The 20702-nt window shown below is 49.1% G+C and overlaps 2 protein-coding genes across 2 annotated transcripts; both read left to right on the forward strand.

The window, feature by feature from the left end:
* Window positions 1-152: 152 nt before the first annotated feature.
* Window positions 153-1099, forward strand: EI90DRAFT_3145475 (uncharacterized protein; the record flags this gene model as incomplete). Its single annotated transcript, XM_039065295.1, has 6 exons — window positions 153-278; window positions 343-448; window positions 504-691; window positions 732-785; window positions 856-944; window positions 1000-1099. 6 exons carry the CDS (start codon window positions 153-155, stop codon window positions 1097-1099), a joined length of 663 nt encoding a protein of 220 aa, XP_038916862.1.
* Window positions 1100-1369: 270 nt separating this feature from the next.
* Window positions 1370-3015, forward strand: EI90DRAFT_3145476 (DUF1688-domain-containing protein; the record flags this gene model as incomplete). The annotated part of the gene is made up of 7 exons (XM_039065296.1): window positions 1370-1549; window positions 1603-1629; window positions 1693-1984; window positions 2036-2218; window positions 2268-2582; window positions 2638-2724; window positions 2876-3015. 7 exons carry the CDS (start codon window positions 1370-1372, stop codon window positions 3013-3015), a joined length of 1224 nt encoding a protein of 407 aa, XP_038916863.1.
* Window positions 3016-20702: the final 17687 nt, after the last annotated feature.

A 20702-nucleotide genomic window follows, 5' to 3' on the forward strand; every position in this document is an offset into this window, starting at 1 on the left:
GAATGCGGGTGCTTGTGTCAATGAGGGGTCGGTCATCACGTGGCAATGGGATTGTTTAATCACGGGGGCCATTTCAGGAAACTTGGCGCGCCTTCCTGGTCATTTACCTCGGACACCAATTCTTGCACTTCTTCGAAAGGATAGGAGACGCAATGCCGAAACCAAAAATTCGATCCACGACAACTGTCCTTGATACCGCCATCGAGTGGCCAGAGATCGCCCCAAAGGAAGATCTTGTCTGTGTCGAATATGAGCCGAATCAGATCCTGATTATACACGTCTGTATCTATCTCATCGCCATCGATATGGCATTTGGCTAAGCTGGACGATGGATGGGCTCAGGGTTTCCTCAGCCATTCCGAGTGTGCTGCCTTTGCCAAATTCATAGGCCAGCTGAATCTCGTAAAAACACCCCCTCCAAAGCGCGGAGAAGCAACCAGACTAAATGGTTTGTCCTTGGCGCTTCTAATGTTGCTCTTAACAAATCTGAATCACTTCTGCAGACCGACTAAGTATTGCTTCGTCCTCCTTTGCACGGACACTGTATTCCGCACTTCATCCATATGTCTCCAACGTCCCATCCTTCGTTCAGAACCAGAAACCAGTGCCAGTGCCGTGTGGGATGAACGAAAATATTCGGTTATATCGATACTCAAAAGGACAATACTTTGGCCGACACTATGATGATTCCGTTAACGCTGATGGTCCGAGTGGTGAGGGTCTGGTCCGAGTGGACTCTCCTTGTGTACGTTACCGGAAGGGAAGATGGCGTAGAGGGAGGAGAGGTCAGTGGATTTGTGGGCCGGTTGAAGCCTGTGGTCAGACTTGACTAACTGCACCAAACCAAATCACTAGACTGTCTTTTTTAAGCCAACGAATGGAAAAAGGCAGACCATGACTGAAATAGTTGCACCGCTCCGGCGAGGATCCGCTTTATTGCATCGGTAAGCAGCCCAAGACGTATCACCCGCGTCGCAACAATTTCTGATATCGCACTAGCCACGGTCGCGAATGCATGCTTCACGAGGGGAGAGAAGTCACGGGAGGGACGAAATTAGTGCTACGTTCCGATCTTCTTTTCAGCTCTCCTATCTCATAAACAGGAGTTTCGGCATACATATATATACATTGATCAGAGTTTTTCATTGAAGTCACGAATTCATACGCTTTGCTCGAAATTTTTGTTCCTGAGATCGACCGATCAATAAAGGTTTCTCACGCATAAGCATTCGCTCCAAACGAGGACAAGCACCTTGGCAACTCCCAACGATTCTGACGAGCACGGTGATCGCTCTCTTCATCTCTTCTCCCGTTCCAGAGCTCTGAGAGTCCCCATTATTGGGACTGCGTCCATCTGTCCACTTTCACAATGAATATTTCCCTGGTTATACCACCCGAGCAAAAGGCCGCATACCTCCAGACCTTGCCTGCCATTCGTGAACGATGTTCACGCGTGCATGGAAAAGCTCTTCAAGGGAAACTCCACTGCTTCGAGTACTTCCCTGAAAAAGAGGATCAAGTCGTTGATTTCTGCATTGACATCATCAAGGTATGTTACTACGCTCGCATATTTGAACGCATCCGATCAGCTTGCTCGACAAGAGAGACTTTGGGGAAAATTTCGATACTGTATGATTTTCCTGCCTTCCCCTTATCTCTTCATTTTGAACAGGGGCGTTTGTGCTCTACCAGATCCCTCCCCACGGGCGATGGAGGCACTTGGACGCAGGCCGAGAACGCGTCAGACCTCTGCTTACACAATGGAAGGAGACTGTGGTCCCTGTACTAGAACAAACGAAGCGATTGGTCGACCTTATTTTGGTTTCTGTCTTGCTTGATGCTGGCGCTGGCAACGTCTGGACATACACAGAAAAGAGCAGCGGCAAGAAGTTTGCGAGATCGGAGGGGCTTGCTGTTGCTAGCTTTGACGCCTTCGTGGAAGGGCACTTTTCGGGGGACCGCGAACAACCTTTCAGAGTTGATGGTCAGTATGATGACATCGCTCTGCGTGGCTTCCTTGCTGATTCCTCGACAGCCGCCGGACTATCTCGAATCACCGTCGAGAAGACCACATCTGTATTTCAAGTTGACACAAACTCAAACCTCATGGCGGGTCTTGAAGGCCGTACCAGTCTTCTAGTCAACCTCGCAGGGGCGTTGAAACGAAACACCGAATACTTCGGACCCGACGCACGTCCGGAAATATTGTTGGTCAGCTGTCGAACCTTGACGTTCCCATTCGTGCTTCCTCATCTAAAGTGCCACAGATTTTCTCCAAAAAGAGTCCCAAATTTTCTCACCAAACCAGAGAGGGATCCACGTAGCATCTTTATTCCATGCTCTCATCTATGGTCTTCGACCCATTTGGCCCGTACGCAACACTCTTGCTGGCGTAGCTCTCGGGGACGTTTGGCACTGTGCTGTGCTTAACGAAAGCACCGAAAAAGATGCCGACGACTATGTTCCCTTCCATAAACTTACACAATGGTTAACATACAGTTTGGTTGAACCGATCGAAAAGGTGTTGGGTTGGACAGTTGAAGGTCTTGAGGATATGACTGGTTTGCCAGAGTATCGAAATGGTGAAGCCCGTCATCGACTCAGTTCGGGCGTAGTGAAACTCATTTTTCGACGCAGGTGGTCTCCTCGTTGACTTTGAAGTCCTGAAACTCAAAAAGGATTCATTAGCCAACTTCTATCCCGATCCTTCATCCAACATTCCTCGTTTCCAACCTTCACACCCGCCATTATCGAATGGCGAGCAATGACTGTTATATGCCTGTACGTTCTTTATTTCTTTAACACTGCACAGATACAACAACAAATCGTGGCGCCGTGGGGTATTAGGGACCGAATTGCTGCTGCCATCCGCAAGAAACTTGGGCAACGAATCTATCGTTACCGCAAATTCTGGAAAGCGCAACGTGGAAGGGCGGGCGTGAGATTGCGAAGCAAAAGCGACCTAGCACCGGTGGACCGCCTATTGACATTGAAAGCGACGGAACAGTATTCTAAGCAATGTATCCCCTAGCCTGCAAAACATGTGAATGTAAACAAATTGTGTTGCCGCAAGTACCTATCCGTCATCCAGATTGCATGTATCCTTTACTGGGGTTTGACACTGGATTACAAGAACTGCTAGAGTTCCTCAAAGCATAAAACGGTTGCATTCGAGGGTAAATTAAAATAGCATGAATCTGAACATCTCTGCCAACCAGGGCACAAGCAAAGCAAGGGATGTGATATACAGGATGCCGAAGACCAAGGACTAGGACAAGGCCCAGAGCATAATAAGTACAGGATCAAAATGGCCAACCGCACAACCATCGAGAGTGAGACCTTGGTGAGTCTGGAATAATCACATCTCACTATGACTTTACTACTTTGAACCACCAATCCCAATATTACCCAATTTCTCTCGAAGCTCAAGAGCAGAGGGTCGTTTCCCAGGCTCGAAGTTCCAGCATGAGGTAAGTATCTCAGCCACCAAGGGAGGTACAAGGGAATTTGGATCACAAAACAGTGTCTCGACTTTCGATGTAGAGGTAGGAGCCAGATGATTCATGAAATCAAAGGGTAATGCCCCACGGTGAATTGCATCGAGGACAGCTCCATCGGAGCGAATGTGGGGGTAAGGTTCCAAATCATACAATATCTATGCACAACAACGTCTCAGCATCCACAAGATCCCAATAGTGATATTGAAGAAAGGGATCTGGTGAGTGCTTACTTCAAGACAAGTGCATCCAAAAGCATACACATCACTTGAAGCGCTCCTCTCAACATCATCCAATAACTCCGGTGCGAGGTGAGGCGCATCAGCAAAAAATTGTTATGCTCCTGAGTGCTCCAGAGTATCGAGAGCACTAGGAGAATCAGGAGGAGATTGGCCGGTCCAGGAACAGCCCATTTCCTCTGGAGTTGGCTAGGTACTCCAGGGCACTCATCAGCAAAAGGTCCTCAGGGTTTCACTTCAAATGGTTTGAAAACAATTGAGTTCACTTCTGAACTGAATTGAAACGTGACACCTTTACTAAAATGCTTTGGGAAATTGGTCAATTTGGCCAGTTTCATTGTATTAGAAGCAACAGGATCATCAGAAGTGTCCAAAGTTGACTGCGACAATTTCCTGATGCTCCCAGGAGGGCCTGGAGCATTGCTTTGTGCACAAACATATCCAGTAAATACAATTTAAATGCTTCAAAGTGTATAGGGGTGAGAAGCTTCTGGGAGCTCCTGGAGCATTTGAAAATGAAAAAGGAAAAAAAGAGGGAAGATCCCCCATGAATACCTCCTACCACAAGACTAACACAACAAGACACTGCTTAACATTTAGATCAAACACTATACTATATATCAAGGACACTGAGACTCACCAATACACAGTCAAAATTTATGGCCTGATATATGATTAATCTGGCAACTTAATCACTTTCAGGCTGGCAGAATATGGGGCTGGCAGAATATGGGGGAGGGGGAAATGGGGGAGAATGAGGGGGGGAAATGGGGGAGAATGAGGGGGGGAAATGGGGGAGAATGAGGGGGGAAATGGGGGAGAATGAGGGGGGGAAATGGGGGAGAATGAGGGGGGGAAATGGGGGAGAATGAGGGGGGGAAATGGGGGAGAATGAGGGGGGGAAATGGGGGAGAATGAGGGGGGAAATGAGGGGGAGAATGAGGGGAGAATGAGGGGGGGAATGAGGGGGGGAATGAGGGGGGATATAGAGGGAAATGAGGAAAATTTGAAAAATAGGGACTTCTAAAAAGTTGAAAAAAATAATTAGGGAAAAAAATCAAAAAAATTCAGGAACTGTAGTGCCTTTGAAGTGCTTTCAGGATATATAATTATTTGCAAAATTGAGGAAGAAATGAAAAATGGAAAATACTTTCGGAGACCCAAGAAATAATGAGAACTGAATTGATGGGAAAGTCTGAAAATTGAATAGGGAAGTGAGGGGAAGCCTTGTAGCATTGTTATTTTCTGCTGTTCTAATTTTCCCTGATTGTTCTTGGTCTCACTCCCAGCTGCTACTGGATACTCCTGGATACTCCTGGAAGCTCCTGGGAGGGTCCAGGAGCAGCTAATGGAAAATACTTTTGGAGACCCAAGAACTGAATTGATGGGAAAGTCTGAAAATTGAATAGGAAAGTGAGGGGAAGCCTTGTAGCATTGTTATTTTCTGCTGTTCTGATTTTTCCTGATTCTTCTTGGTCTCATTCCCAGCTGCTCCTCAATACTCCTGGAAGCTCCTGAAAGCTCCTGGGAGGGTCCAGGAGCAGCTGGGAGTGAGACCAAGAACAATCAGGAAAAATCAGAACAGCAGAAAATAACAATGCTTACAAGGCTTCCCCTCACTTTCCTATTCAATTTTCAGACTTTCCCATCAATTCAGTTCTCATTATTTCTCGGGTCTCCGAAAGTATTTTCCATTTTTCTCCATCATTTCTTCCTCAATTTTGCAAATAATTATATGTCCTGAAAGCACTTTAAAGGCACTATAGTTCCAGACTCCTTCCCAGTCGCTCACATGATTTCTCCGAGGTTTAGCCGCAACTTACGTTGCCTCCGAAATCTGTCGAGCAACTGGTACAACTTGCAACACGTGATGTTCCCACGCTAAGTTGTAATGAGTTGTACATAGGTTACGAAATATAATTTTTAGTATTTACGCATGCGGTCATTGTACCCAACCCAACCCGTGGAGACTAAGGGAGCACATCCAAGGGTGTGAAGTTAATATCCGGGTGTGCGCGAAGATTAACAGTTTATATATTACTTGGTTGCCAGTCACTTGTTTGTGCCCGGTGGTATAAGTGGTATAGCGCTAGCTGGGGCTATGCAGTTTTTTTGAGTGGCACATGTTCGATTCTCACTTAGGAAAACCTTTTTTGGGCCCTCCCATGGAATAATTGTGTGAAATGGTTGTTTTCTGTACACTAAGGAGTGGAGGGTATGAAAAAAAAAAGTTTCCTAAGTGAGAATCGAACATGTGCCACTCAAAAAAACTGCATAGCCCCAGCTAGCGCTATACCACTTATACCACCAGGCACAAACAAGTGACTGGCAACCAAGTAATATATAAACTGTTAATCTTCGCACACACCCGGATATTAACTTCACAACCTTGGATGTGCTCCCTTAGTCTCCACGGGTTGGGTTGGGTACAATGACCGCATGCGTAAATACTAAAAATTATATTCCGTAACCTATGTACAACTCATTACAACTTAGCGTGGGAACATCACGTGTTGCAAGTTGTACCAGTCGCTCGACAGATTTCAGAGGCAACGTAAGTTGCGGCTAAACCTCGGAGAAATCATGTGAGCGACTGGGAAGGAGTCTGCTATAGTTCCTGAATTTCTTTTTGATTTTTCCCTAAATTTTTTTTTTCAACTTTTTAGAGACCAAAAATTTTCCTCCCACTGCTCCTGGCACATTACATACTCCTCACCACTCCCAGCTGCTCCTGAACCCCCTCCCAGGAGAACACTATTGGCTCCAGGAGTGCCCAATCTGCTGTTTTGTCTCCCACATGCTCCAGCCACTCTTGATGCTCCGGAGCATAATGGACTTTTGCTGATGGTACCTAATTGTTCCACCAAATGAAGGGGAAGGCACACTTGATGTCATAGCCGCTGTAGTGGAGGGTGATTGATCATTGAGCAACATCGACAGACCAAAGTTGCAAATTGAGGCACGTTGATCATCTTAAAATATTATCCTGTCATAAAGAATATGGATTCTTATGAGCGGGGGATGGGTTAGAAATGAATGAGTAGACCTACTCCCTTCAAATCACCATGAACCACCTGAGGTGTGAATAAATGTAGATATGCCAAACCGGCTGCGATGTCCTCACACTATCAGATTAAGCCCCTACAACTATGCCTTTTTGATGGTAGCACTAACTCAATCATAAACCATGCCGTTGATATTCCCCTCTGCTTTGCTTCCGGAAACATCACCCCCACGACTTTCTTTGTCACATCACTGGATGGATCATGTTCCCTAGTCCTAGGACACAACTGGCTTACCCACTACAATCCATTGATTGACTGGGTCTCAAGCAGTACTACATTCCAAACTTCCGAACCTACCAAGACAGTTACTCTGAGCTCTCCCCTGTTGTCTCTGGCACCACTGCCATCGTCCGACATCCAACCATCTGATGTTCTGCCAGCACCTCAGCCACAGGCTCCCATTCCTCCATTACCATCTATTGAGTTCATCAGCTGTTCCGCATTTGTGAAGGCTTGTCGACTTGAAGGATTGGTATCCTTCAGCCTAACCATCCCTTCTGAGGACAGCTGCTTGAGGGCTGCCTCATCCCACACTGATTCCGTTGAACTCTCAGCCATTCTGAAGGAGTACCATGAGTTCGCAGATGTGTTCAGTAAGAGCAAAGCCTTGACGCTGGCACCACACTGTGAGCATGACCTGAAGATCGACCTCAAGGAAGGCACTTCACCACCCTTGGGTACTATGTACTCCCTCTCTACTTTGGAACTTGAGGATCTCCAGGCATTCTTAGGTGAACACCTAGCCTCCGGGTTCATTTGTCCCACTACTTCCGCTCATGCGGCACTGGTCCTCTTCATCCACAAGAAGGACAGATCCCTCCATCTTTGCGTTGACTTCTGGGGGCTGAACAAGATCACCAAAAAGGATCGCTATCCACTCCCCCGCATTTCAGACCTCCTTGATGCACCTAGCCATGCCACAGTCTATACCAGACTCGACCTCTGGCATGCTTACCACCTGGTTCGCATTGCAGCAGGCAATGAATGGAAGACTTCCTTCTGCACACGCTATGGTTCTTACAAATGGCTTGTCATGCCATTCGGTCTCATGAATGCACCTGCAGCCTTCCAGCGATTTGTCAACACAATCTTTGCTGACCTCTTGGACGTTTCTGTGGTAGTCTACCTAGATGACATCCCTACCTACTTGGAAGACATGGCTTCACATCAGGAGCATGTCCGAGAAGTTCTTAGGAGACTCCACAAACATGGCCTATATGCCAATCCAAAGAAATGCGAATTTCATATGGACACTATGGAATATCTCAGATACTGCCTTTCTCCCTCCAGACTCACCATGTCTATTGAGAAGGTTAAAGCCATCCAAGATTGGCCCAAGCCCCGTAAAGTCAAGGATGTCCAGTCCTTCCTTGGCTTCGCTAACTTCTATTGGCATTTCATCCACCAATACTCCAACATTGTGGTCCCCTTGACATGCCTTATGCATAAAGGAGCCCCCTGGTTATTCTCTGACAACTGTCGCTCTGCTTTCAACACCTTGAAAGAAGCCTTCACTTCTGCCCCTATCCTGACACATTGGGTACCTGACGCCCCCCTCATTGTAGAAACCGATGCCTCTGATTACGTGATCTCCAGAATCCTGTCCATCCGTTGTGATGATGGAGAGATTCGCCCCATCGCTTTCCACTCTAGAACACTCTCAGTGCTGGAGCTCAATTATGACACCCATGATAAGGAACTGCTCGCCATTCATGATGCATTCCGATCATGGCATCACTACCTTGAAGGTTCAGGAACTCCAATTGATGTCATCACTGACCACAAGAACCTCGAGTATTTTTCCACCACCAAACTCTTGACCTGGTGGCAAGCCTGCTGGTCAGAGTTCCTCTCCCAGTTCCACATGACTGTCCAATTCTGTCCCAGAAGACTCAGAGTAAAACCAGATGTGTTGACTAGACGCTGGGACATCTATCCCAAAGAAGGGGATATGGACTACGCTCCTGTCAATCTGCAGAACTTCTGACCGGTCTTCACTTCGGAGCAGCTCACTGTGTCCTTATGAGCCACATTCCTAGCTGCTACAGTAATCCAAGCAGCCATACTCGTCGACACAGAGGCTCTTCATCGAGACATTCTAGCCTCCCTCTCCTCTGATACCACAATCTCTTCTCATCTTGCTTCCCCCAACCTCCCCAATTCCCACTGGTCCATTGATGCCGAAGGCCTGTTAAGGCTGGACAACCACATCTACGTTCCGGATTCCAACGATCTTCGTCTCCGTGTTTTGCGAGACAAACACGACCACCCAGCTTTCCGGGCACTTCGGTCAAAATCGGACTCTGGATCTAGTCCATCATGAGTATACCTGGCCAGGCATCCATAACTTTGTCAAGAGCTACATCTCCTCCTGTACTTCTTGTGCCTGTGCCAAAGTCCCCCATCATAAGCCTTACAGCTTACTCAAACAACTCCCCATCCCCAAACATCCTTGGAACTCCATCTCCATGGATTTCATCAAACAGCTACCCTCCTCTTCCGGATTCACTTCCATTTTGGTCGTCATGGACTGCCTGTCCAAACAGTGCATTTTCATTCCTACCCACAATACCATCACCTCTCCAGAACTGGCCAAGCTCTTCCTCCTCCATGTGTTCTCCAAGCATGGAGTTCCTTCCCATGTCACCTCTGACAGGGATCTGGAGTTTGTTTCTCATTTTTTCCGTTCACTTGGTAAGGCCCTTGACATCCACCTCCATTTCACCTCCAGTTATCATCCAGAAGGAGACAGACAGACCGAATGGATGAACCAGACTGTCAGGGTTCAGCACCCTGCCCTAGGGTGCCCCAGACTCCCCAACCAATCCCTTCCTTCCATTCCTTCATTGTTGCCTTGTTGTTGCCTTTCTGTGTTGTGTATCCGCGCGCACGGGATAGCGTGGGGACTTTCTGAGCAAGCAGCTTGCCCAGAATGTTCCCACGGGTCACAGCCACAGTTCTGGGCAAGCAACTCGCCCAGAACGTTCCCATGCTTACTGGGCACTGCCACCTGGATGTTCCCTCCGGGTCACACTACACAACTCTAAGAGCTGTATAGTTGTGGGCATGTGACCCATTCCTTTATATAGCAACCATGCGGGGAGATGAGACCTTTACCCTTCTTCTCATCTCATGCCCCACATAGGCAAGTGTATATATTATCTTTCCTTTTACTATACATCTCATGCCCCGCATAGTGTGAGGACAGGTTAGATGGGGGTTGAGGTCAGGGAGCCTCCGAGTCCGAGGCCGGGCCCTGACACAGATGCTTGAGCAGTACCTGTGTATCTATAGTAACTACCAGCAGGACAATTGGTCCGAACTCCTGCCTCTTGTGGAGTTTGCATACAACAACACTCTGAATGCCACCACAGGCGTCTCTCCATTCTTCACCAACAAAGGCTACCATCCAAACATCACCATTCACCTGGAGCGAGACCTAACATCAGTACGTGCCCAAGAGTACTCTGTAGATCTTGACTCCCTCCATCACTTCCTTTGCGAGGAAATGCACCTTGCTCAGATCCATTATCAGGGCCCAGCAGACTCCCATCGGAGTCCTGCCCCAGCTTTCGAGGTGGGAACTTCGGTCTATGTAAAGGCCAAGTATTTCCGCTCCACCTGACCTTCCAAAAAGCTCTCCGAGAAAAACCTCGGCCCATTCGAGATCATTGCCCACATTGGAACCCACTCCCTCACTCTCCACCTGCCAGAAAACATGTGAGCCATTCACCTGGTATTCCATGTTTTGCAGATTGAACCCTCCATCCCAAATGTCATTCTGAACTGCCACCAGCCACCTCCACCTCCCATAGAAATTGAAGGCGAAATGAAGTTCGAGATTGAGGAGATATTCGACTCCAAGATCGACTGAGGTAGACACAACAAGTTGCCTACTTGGTCAAGTGGCTAGGCTATGAAGGGACTGATGAGGAGAGACAATGGCTCCTTGCCAGTGAACTCGATCACACCTCCGACCTCATTGAAGTGTTCCACTCCTGGTACCCAGACAAGCCTGGTCCTGAAGCTCCTTAGGAACCTCGACTCCTCACTTCCTTTTTTTCATTTTTTTTTCATTCTGTAAGTATAGCTCCCCTCACCTTACTAATTCCGGGCCTTCAAGGGTTCAGGCCTAAGAAGGGGATACTGTCATATCCATCCACAGCCATCGACTTCCACTACCTCCGATCTCTCCAGACTACCTCCACTCCTTCTTCACTAACCTCAGAGCTCCCGTATTCCGCAATCACCTCCACTTCCCTCAATGGTCATCACCCCCTCTTTTCAATATATGTCAGGGCCCGGCCTCGGACTCGGAGGCTCCCTGACCTCAGCCCCCATCTAACCTGTCCTCACACTATGCGGGGCATGAGATGAGAAGAAGGGTAAAGGTCTCATCTCCCTGCATGGTTGCTATATAAAGGAATGGGTCACATGCCCACAGCTCTTAGAGTTGTGTAGTGTGACCCGGAGGGAACATCCAGGTGGCAGTGCCCAGTAAGCGTGGGAACGTTCTGGGCAAGTTGCTTGCCCAGAACTGTGGCTGTGACCCGTGGGAACATTCTGGGTGAGCTGCTCGCTCAGAAAGTTCCCACGCTATCCCGTGCGCGCGGATACACAACACAGAAAGGCAACAACAAGGCAACAATGAAGGAATGGAAGGAAGGGATTGGTTGGGGAGTCTGGGGCACCCTAGGGCAGGGTGCTGAACCCTGACAATATATTACCTACGCCTCCCTAAGTACGGAGCCCCGAAGGCTTCTGGACAGCTCCGACATCCACTAGTGCACTCCCGCCTCCGCTGGGCAATTCACTTGCTTGCCCTGCAAGCCCACCTTCGGGCCTATCCCTCCTTTCTGCTTCTGGGTTATCGCCTGCCATTCCGCTAACCCTGTAACCTGACTTGTCGGTAATATTCAATCGGCTAATGTTTAACTCTGTTAGCTCCACTCTGCTCGGCCCCACCATTTATGGGCCTGCCCTCGCTGTAACGATATATACTCAACTTGTAAATAGGTTACACCTCCAGCAATAAAATCGACTAGAGTTGACCCCCTTTAGTTCTCATTGCCAGTAAGTAAATTACAGCAACCGTCAAAAAAATCTGCGCGTCAGATTTGGATGCATGACCCCAGTTGGATCTCGTGCTTGTCCAAAAATGGTCGGAAATCAGGGTAAATTTCAGTGTCAATACACTCGGCATTTAGCGCTCGTGGTGCCGGGGTCTAAGAGCCCCTTCCGTATTCATGTGAGGCATGATATAGCATGAATACTAAGAGTGTTGTTGGCCACGGGTCTCAGCAAAGGTGGTCAGGGGATTGCTGATAAGGCAATTCGCTACTCAACTCGCAGAAGTAAGCTAGAAACTTTCTTGTCAATGCACATCTGTGCGTATATAGTTATACACACACAAAATGTATTACAATGTGAATATACGCAAAATAAGGAACTGCGCAAGCGCACATATGCAAGCATGAATGTCCTGGAATTACCTGGGGAGTGTTAAACTGAGAAGCGCGATACGTCTATTGTGATGTCTGTACGTAGTGATGGATGGACTTACCTGAGAAGCGCGATACATCTATTGTGATGTATCGGCTCTCAGTGCAAGTCCTGTCCTTATATACATTTAATGTCAGTTCTACGCCACTGAAGTGAAACGCGAGCGGTAGCCAAAGCGTGAAAACAAAGGGCCAAAGCGACATTATGTTCACCGTCGATTGCCCTAAAAGCGCCTCCTTCCCAAAGCTCTCAAAGCGCGAATGTACGGTCCTAGGACCGCCAGTGGCGTCGGGCTGTAACTTCCAACACTCCCCCACAGCCCAACATCCACGTATCCATCTAGGCCACAAACTCCATCCCCAGCATTAGGCAGAAGTGATTGTGCTTTACCTTGGCTAAGGACTTCGTGAGTATGTCGGCCGCCATATCATTCGTCCCAATGAGTTTCAGGTCAATCGTTCTGTCCGCGATACATTCCTGTATGAAGTGGTACCTGACATCGATGCTCTTGGTTGCAGTGTGATTGACGGGGTTTCGGGCAAGTAGATTCGCAGCTCGATTATCGATGTGTAGTGTGGTCGGACTGGATGTTCCTTCGTGCAATTCCTCCAGGAGCCATCGGAGCCAGATCGCTTCCTTGGCTGCTTCGGCCGCTGCAACGTACTCTGCATGCGTCGAGGATCCTGCCACACCTACTTGCTGCTTTGACATCCACGAAATCACCCCCCCAGACAAGAGGAAGGCATATCTGGATACCGACTTCCTGTTTACTACGTCGTTCGCCCAATCTGCGTCAGTATAACCTATGAGGTCTTCTCCCCCAGTTGTGTATACTATCCCTCGGTTCATAGTCCCTGCGAGATACTTCATTACGTGCTTGAGTCCCTCGATGTGTTCCTGTCCGAAAGTCGATGCGAATGGTGCCAGCGCTCTTACAGACGCGCAGATATCCGGGCGAGTTCCTAGAGCGGCATACATGAGAGAACCAATAGCTTCGAGGAAGGGGTACAAGGAAACTTTCGAATGTTCTTCTGTTGATGCCGGTTTGTAGTGTATCCCAGTGGGCAACGGTGTGACACATGGCGTGCAGTCTGTCATGTTGAAGCGAGCAAGGATATCCTTGATATACTGTGACTGGTCTATTGATAGCATGCCGGCTGATATGTCTTGGCGAACTCGGATCCCTAGGATCCATGATGCTTCTCCTTTGCTGGAGACTTTAAAACGGTCCCCGATGGTGTCTTGGATAGATGCAAGCAGTTTTTCGTCGTTCCCAGCAAGAAGTTTGTCATCAACATAGACGGGAATGATTACGATGGATCGTCCTCGTTTGAATACGAAGACCGAGTGGTCAGCATGTGTTCGGCGAAATCCAAGTTGAATCAGGAAGTCATGTAAGGTTGCGTACCACTCCCGTCCAGCTTGCTTTAATCCATAGAGCCCCTTCTTAAGCTTCGCAATCATCTGTTCCCTCCCCTTTTCCTCGTATCCCTTTGGCTGACGCATGTAAATGTCCTCCGAGAGTACCCCATTGAGATATGCCGATTTGATATCCATCTGGCAGACTTTCCAACCATGGCGAGCGCATATGGTGAGAAAAACACGTAGAGAGGCCGATTTTACAATGGGAGCAAACGTCTCCAAGTAATCAATTCCCTCCCATTGACCAAAACCTTGAGCAACTAGGCGGGCCTTAAAACGGGTCACTTTTCCATCAGCACCACGCTTCTTGTTGAGTACAAATCGACAGCCAATGACGTTACGAATGCTTGAGGATGGGTCGACAAGGTCCCAGGTGCCAGCATCCCAGATGGCAGCAAGCTCCTCTAGTATGGTGGCATGCCATTGTTCCCGCTCGGGCCCAGCCAAGGCCTCTCGCAAGGTTGGAGCATCTGGTAGATCGGTGTCCTCAGTCAGTATGGGGTTTGCCAGGTGGGCCTCATCCAATACAATGTCCAGGACATCTTCTGTGGTGATGGTCGCCGCAATCGGTACCTCGTTCAGAAAATCCTCATATACATTCGTGATCTTGTCTCTGTGCCGGCCATGTGCGCCATAGTCTGATGGATCAAAGCAATGAGGTGGACGCCGTTCCCTCTGTGGTCGAGCAACGGGCTGGGTGGCAGCAGTAGGCACGGTGGGAGGTGTAGGGGACTGATCTGATGGACTTTCGGTGAGAGGATCACAAGGTGGACTTACAGGCGTGGGTCCAGGGGTTGCCGCCTCTGTCAGGTGATCCGAATCATCTGACTCGTCACTGGGGTCATCATGTGCCCTTGATTCGAAAACGGCACATGGCTGGATCCTCGCTTCTTCCCAAAAAATGGGCGCGCGGACAATTTTGACTTTGTGAGTCCGTTCATCATACACCTTGTATCCGGAAGAACTCTCTGGGTACCCTAGAAACTTTGCCGCCGCCCCCTCTCCCCCAATTTCTGTGCTCCCAAATCCTTCGGCTGGTGAACAAATATGTCAGCGAACCATACCCTCATGTGCGCGACATTCGGCTTCCTTCTGTGAAATCGTTCAAAAGGCGTCGTCGCATTTGAGTGAGTGTCAATGGTCCGGTTCATGGTGTAGATGGCTGTGGCGAAAGTGTCGGCCCATAGAAAGTCCGGAGCCCCAGCATCCTTCAGTAAGGTTCGTCCTTTGTCCAAGATCTTCCGATTAGCTCGCTCAGCCACTCCGTTCTGCTCAGGCGTGTGCGGGACTGTCTGCTCCATGTCAATACCTTTGTCCTTACAATACGTCCCCAGGATGGAGTTCAGGTATTCCCCCCCCTATCCATCCTCAAGATCTTGACGTGGGTCCCGTACTGATTCGCAAAGTATGTGTCCATTTTGATGAACCACGCCGTGAAATCTGATTTAAGTGAGCATGAATAGAACCAAGTGAAGCTCGTCTTGTCATCCATGAGTGTGCAGAAGTATCGGCTTTTTCCAAGTGATGTCACCTCCATAGGTCCGCAGACATCGGAGTGTACTCACCCCAGCCTCCTGTCAGCTATCTCATGTCCCCTCCCGAAAGGACCTCTCGTCATCTTCCCCCTAATGCACGCTTCGCAATCAAAACCCTTCGAGTCATCCCGAACATTCTCCATTCCCAGAACTGATCCATTCTTTATCATCTCATTCAACGCATCCTTACCAGGGTGGGCTAGACGTTTGTGGAGAAGATCGAAAGAGGGGATGGGGGCTTCCGCAGCCGGGTTTGCCCTCCCAGTCATGGTAGATGTCAGCTGCAAGGATGGGTGATTCAGGTAGAACATGGGTGCGAACTCTTTTCGTGACTCAGCAACTAATTTCCCATCTGCTCCCTCGATTCTGCAGACATCATCGGAACCGAACGTAATCCGGACTCCTCGGCAAATCAGGATCCTGCAAGACAGGAGACCATACTTGAGGCTGGGTACGTACTGTACGTTCTGGATCCGACAGGTGACATGCTTCCCTCTAGCGACGCAGCCGATCAAGACGGTTCCTTCACCCAAGGAGGGGACGCGACTGTCATTTCCAAGAGCGATTTGGCGTGGGGGGTCAAAAGGTGTGTATTCTATGAAGTCGTCCTTGTTTGGACAGAAATGGTTACTGCACCCTGAGTCCACGATCCAGGGCTTTGGCGCATCGGTGATTGACGCAGCATTTGCAACGCTTTCTGCACACAAAGCCTTCGCCTCCTCAGTTGCGTTTGCGTTCTCCTTCTCGGCAGCTTTCTTCTGCTGATACGCTTCTTTTTCAGCTTCTGTCGCTGTGCATTTTGTTCGGAGATGGCCCATCTTTCCACACTTCCAACACGTTTGGCGCGTTACCCAAGTAGGGTCATTCCTTCTTCCCTTCATGTTTTCTTCTGCGGCGAGTGCCTTCGGAGTATGTGTGGGTCCGACTTTTGTTCCAAGGTCCATTCCGTTTACTCGGGCACGGAGTTCTTCAGTCTCTATTTCCCTCCTCAGCTTGTCAAGATCCCAATCCATGTCGCTGGTCGCTGCTGGGGCATTCTGGACAAGCATGGTCTGCAAGGTGCTCATGCAGGATGGGAGGCAGTGAATGAGTTGCATGGCGATCATACGGTCTTCGATGCTTCCTCGGTCACCAGGTATGTGTTTGTTTACTTCATGGGCGAGGTTCATGAGGCCGGATAAGAAATCCTAAATAGATTCATAATCGCTGATCTTGGCCTCATAGTACTTCGTCCTTGCGTAGTATTCGGCAGAAGCTCCAGTGTGTTGGTAAACACCCTTCAAGGCTTGGAACAAGGTTGCAGCAGTGCTCTGGGCATGACGGAAGACGTTGTCTTGGACCGGGTCACTGAGGGAGAGCCACAGCCTTCGGCGAGTATTGCTTTCCCCTTCGATCCATTGTGCATGTTCAGTCGTTGTCTTATTGGATGGTTCAACTAGGCTTCCATCTAGATATCCCCAGGTATAACCCATGGCGAAGCGGAGATTGGTGGACCATCTATTCCAGTCGTCGCGACCTTTCAACTTAGCGATAGCAAAGACAGCCTTATCGATGGTTGAGTCTTTCAGGGTCATAGTGTGTTCCTCGGGGCTAGTCCAGAACAAGTAAGGTATGGCGAATCAGAACAAGTAGTTCAACAGTGCCAGGCGTCTTTGGTTGACTTTCCAAAGCGGTGGAGTAGAGCTGGGCTGATAACCTGTTAAACTGAGAAGCGCGATACGTCTATTGTGATGTCTGTACGTAGTGATGGATGGACTTACCTGAGAAGCGCGATACGTCTATTGTGATGTATCGGCTCTCAGTGCAAGTCCTGTCCTTATATACATTTAATGTCAGTTCTACGCCACTGAAGTGAAATGCGAGCGGTAGCCAAAGTGTGAAAACAAAGGGCCAAAGCGACATTATGTTCACTGTCGATTGCCCTAAAAGCGCCTCCTTCCCAAAGCTCTCAAAGCGTGAATGTACGGTCCTAGGACCGCCAGTGGTGTCGGGCTGTAACTTCCAACAGGGAGTTCCCACAACAATCCAGAATATTCCAGCAGGTTCCGGTCACTTGTGGATTCCAACAGGATTACAGAGATCCTTGTGGATGGTGCATGCAGACAGCTGGGTTACTGCTGAAATTTCGTGTGTGCTCATTGAGTCAGGCATCGTGATGATTAGATCCTTGGCTGTGAGTTTGAGGTGTTTGCCCACTATGCAGAGCGGTGAGTAATAATATCTTTTTTTGGTGGTGCCATTGGGACACGGTGATTTTTTTCCTAAATCACAAATCACATGTTTTGCCTGATATATTCATCAAGATTTGATGCGCAGATTTTTTTGACAGTTGCTGTAAGGCACGGATGTGTAACTTGGCACAGTGCTCCTGGCATAAGTCACTGAGGCTGAAGCCCTCCACCATGGAGGCATTCCTTCGTCTCGATCTGGTCTCTAACAGTTGTGGGGAATGACAGCTGACTAATATGGAAAGGAAGCAGCTGTCTAAATAAGGAAGAGGCAACAAGAGGATTAAATGACACCATACAGTAGAGACTGCAGGGTCCAGAGTTGCAAGTCTAAGTCCGGAATATTGGCAAGATGTAAGAAATGAAATGTAAAAGGAATACAAGGAGATAAGATGGAGGAGGTCAAAGTCCGGAGGTGGAGATGTGACCGGAGTTCCGGAGGTGGATGTGCGATGGGGTTCCAGTACAGGAGTCTGGAGCGGGAGGTGTGGAGCATTGCAAACTCTGGTCTGGAAGGTATGAGGTTGGGATCAGACCCGGAGTAAACCGGAGTTGGACCAGAGGTAATGTTGGGTGTTGTGGTCTGATCCCAACCTTGTACCTTCCAGACCAGAGTTTGTGATGCTCCACACCTCTGGCTCTGGACTCCTGTACTGGAACCCCATCACCTCCACCTCCAGAACTCTGGTCACATCTCCACCTCCGGACTTTGACCTCCTCCTCTGTCTTAGCTCCTTGTATTCCTTATTACATTTCATTTATTACATCTAGCCAATATTCCGGACTTTGACTTCCAACTCCGGACCCTGCAGTCCCTACTGTATGGTGTCATTTAATCCTCTTGTTGCCTCCTCCTTATTTAGACAGCTGTCATTCCCCACAACCCACTCCACTCCTTCCCCTCTTGGCCTTGCCCTTTTGGGAAGCACCATAGAGTTCCAACCCTTGACCCTTGGGGTTGTTCCCTCATCCAGTCCCCCTTTGTCCTCCTTCCAGTTCCCTTTGTCCTCTGACTCCACTCCTGTATTATTATATATACACTCTGTACATAGTTTCCTGTACCCCCAGTCTGAAATTGACCATGACAACTGGATTGTCCCCCAAAGAGACTCCCCCTGCTAACCTGAGTTAAGGACCACCTTAGACAACAAAGCAATGGCACAGCGCTCCACCTGAGTTGCTGAGGCCAAGGTCCCTCCTTTCCTGAGTCCCTCCTCTGCTTCTGGACAACTCCGCACTCTACTAACAACAGAGGCCCTTAACCACGACAAGAAATTGAAGATTACATAGTGTTACCTCAAGTTCTCCCCCTAGTTGATTTCACAGACCTGTCAATTGTCACACCCCTAGCCCCTACTTTCTTCCCTAATCCTTTGGGGAGTGAGTGAGAGTGCTTTCCTACCATCTTCAGAGTTTGGTCTCTGCTCCTGCTTGCAACATGGAAGTAGATCCCACATTCCACCATCAAGTGGTCAAGGTCTTCACTTGTGCCAGTGAAGGCCATAGGGGGGGCAACCTTGGGTGCTTTAGGCTTAGGTTGTCATGACCAACAAATCCCGGGGCTCCATCAGCAGCAAACCAATGCCGATAGGCGAATCTGCCAACCCGAAACCCATCCTAACCAGCCCCAACCCCATGTCTGGCCCCCTGCCTTATTGCATGAGACTTGGCCAATAATCAGAACCTAGACACTGCCGGTATTCCGACCTTACCTCCAGTTCCTGAGCCCTTGGCGCTCCCGGCATTCAGTCATGCCTGCCTTGTCTCCATCTGAACCACACTCATCGCTTCCCACTATGTGGTCACAGCCATGCCCCGCTTCCATGCATTCCACACCCTCTGCCCACTTCTGGTTGCCCTTGACACCTCTGGTCAGGTCAACACTCCCACTCCCTCTGTACCTCTGTTGGCCTTCATGCTGTCCTTGTGTGACAGTGCTGGCAGATCAACCTCTGTTCACGGACTTGTGTCGGCACTGCACCGACCCCGCTTATTTGCAGACTTGTATCGGCGCCGCGTGCTGACCTCCGCTTTTGCCCTCTGGCCATTTTTGTCACTCAGCAACATAACATTCATTCCTTGCTGAGTGCCTATTATGTTCACCCCAATATTGGCATTTGATCCATGTGCTATTGCACTTTCCTATTCATTCATTTAATCTGTCAATATTGGTACTTGATCCGCTTTGACCTTATTCATTCCTTGCCTCCCATTTCCCAGGTTCTTGTCCTTGGTTTAGTTTGACAAGTCCCCACTCATTTCCGCTTATTTCCGCGCCAGACTGACTGGTCCCTCTTTTGATTTCTCTTACCTACTTATACCTTGTAAATACTTTCGGGGACCTCAGTCTGAAATCAACTAGAGTACCCCCCCTGTCTGGTCTGAGTCCCTCCTTCTGCAAAGGGGGCTTCCCCCCCTCTGAGTCCGTGCTTGCGGAGTCCGCGCTCCTCCTACAGGTCCACTCCACCTGCAAGTCTTGTTTGAAGTCCGCTGTGAGTGTCAGTCTATAAATATGGGATCTCCCCCAAACGTCAAGCTCAGGGCACAGCGCTCCACCTGAGTCGCTGAGGCCACGATCCCACTCTGCTAACCTTGAACAGCACTTCTGGATGCGCCACATATTTCCGCCCACATATCCATGTGTGTGCTCCAACAGACCTCTGCATCACCTCCGACCTCAACTCAGACAGAACCCAATCCATCTCCCATCCATCTTCTGACAGTTTGTCCGACTCTGACAATATCCCAGTCTCTGACAGCAATCTAGTCTCTGACAGCATTCCCAGATCTCTGACATAGGTGCAGCTATGGGTGTGGGCGCAGGTGTGGGTGTGGGCAGGGGCAGTGGGTTTTGGATTTGGCTCTTGAGGATGGCCTGCAGTTCCTGGAACCTGGTCAGGAGGTCCTGGTACTGCTCTTTGGTTACCATGCTGGAGGAGGTGGGGGAGATTAGGTTGAAACCTTCTCCTGCTGTCAGGGACAGCACAGGAGAGGCAGGGTCAGAGGCATAGCGCCTGGAACTAGCAGCTCAGGTGGCAGCAGAGTAGTGGGGTGGTATAGTGGATAGCCCTTGCTCAGGCTCACATCCCTCCCTGGCTTCTTACGCTGAAGCAGAAAATGTATTGTTATTAAAATGAAGGACTAAACTAAGTTAGTGTCAAGAACATGCAAGGAGGGCAGTGTCCCTGGACCTTTCCCCAGAAGGAGGCCAGAG

Source organism: Cantharellus anzutake (genome assembly GCF_015039405.1).
Source record: "Cantharellus anzutake strain C23 chromosome Unknown EI90scaffold_20, whole genome shotgun sequence".
NCBI classification, from domain to species: Eukaryota; Fungi; Basidiomycota; class Agaricomycetes; order Cantharellales; family Hydnaceae; genus Cantharellus; species Cantharellus anzutake.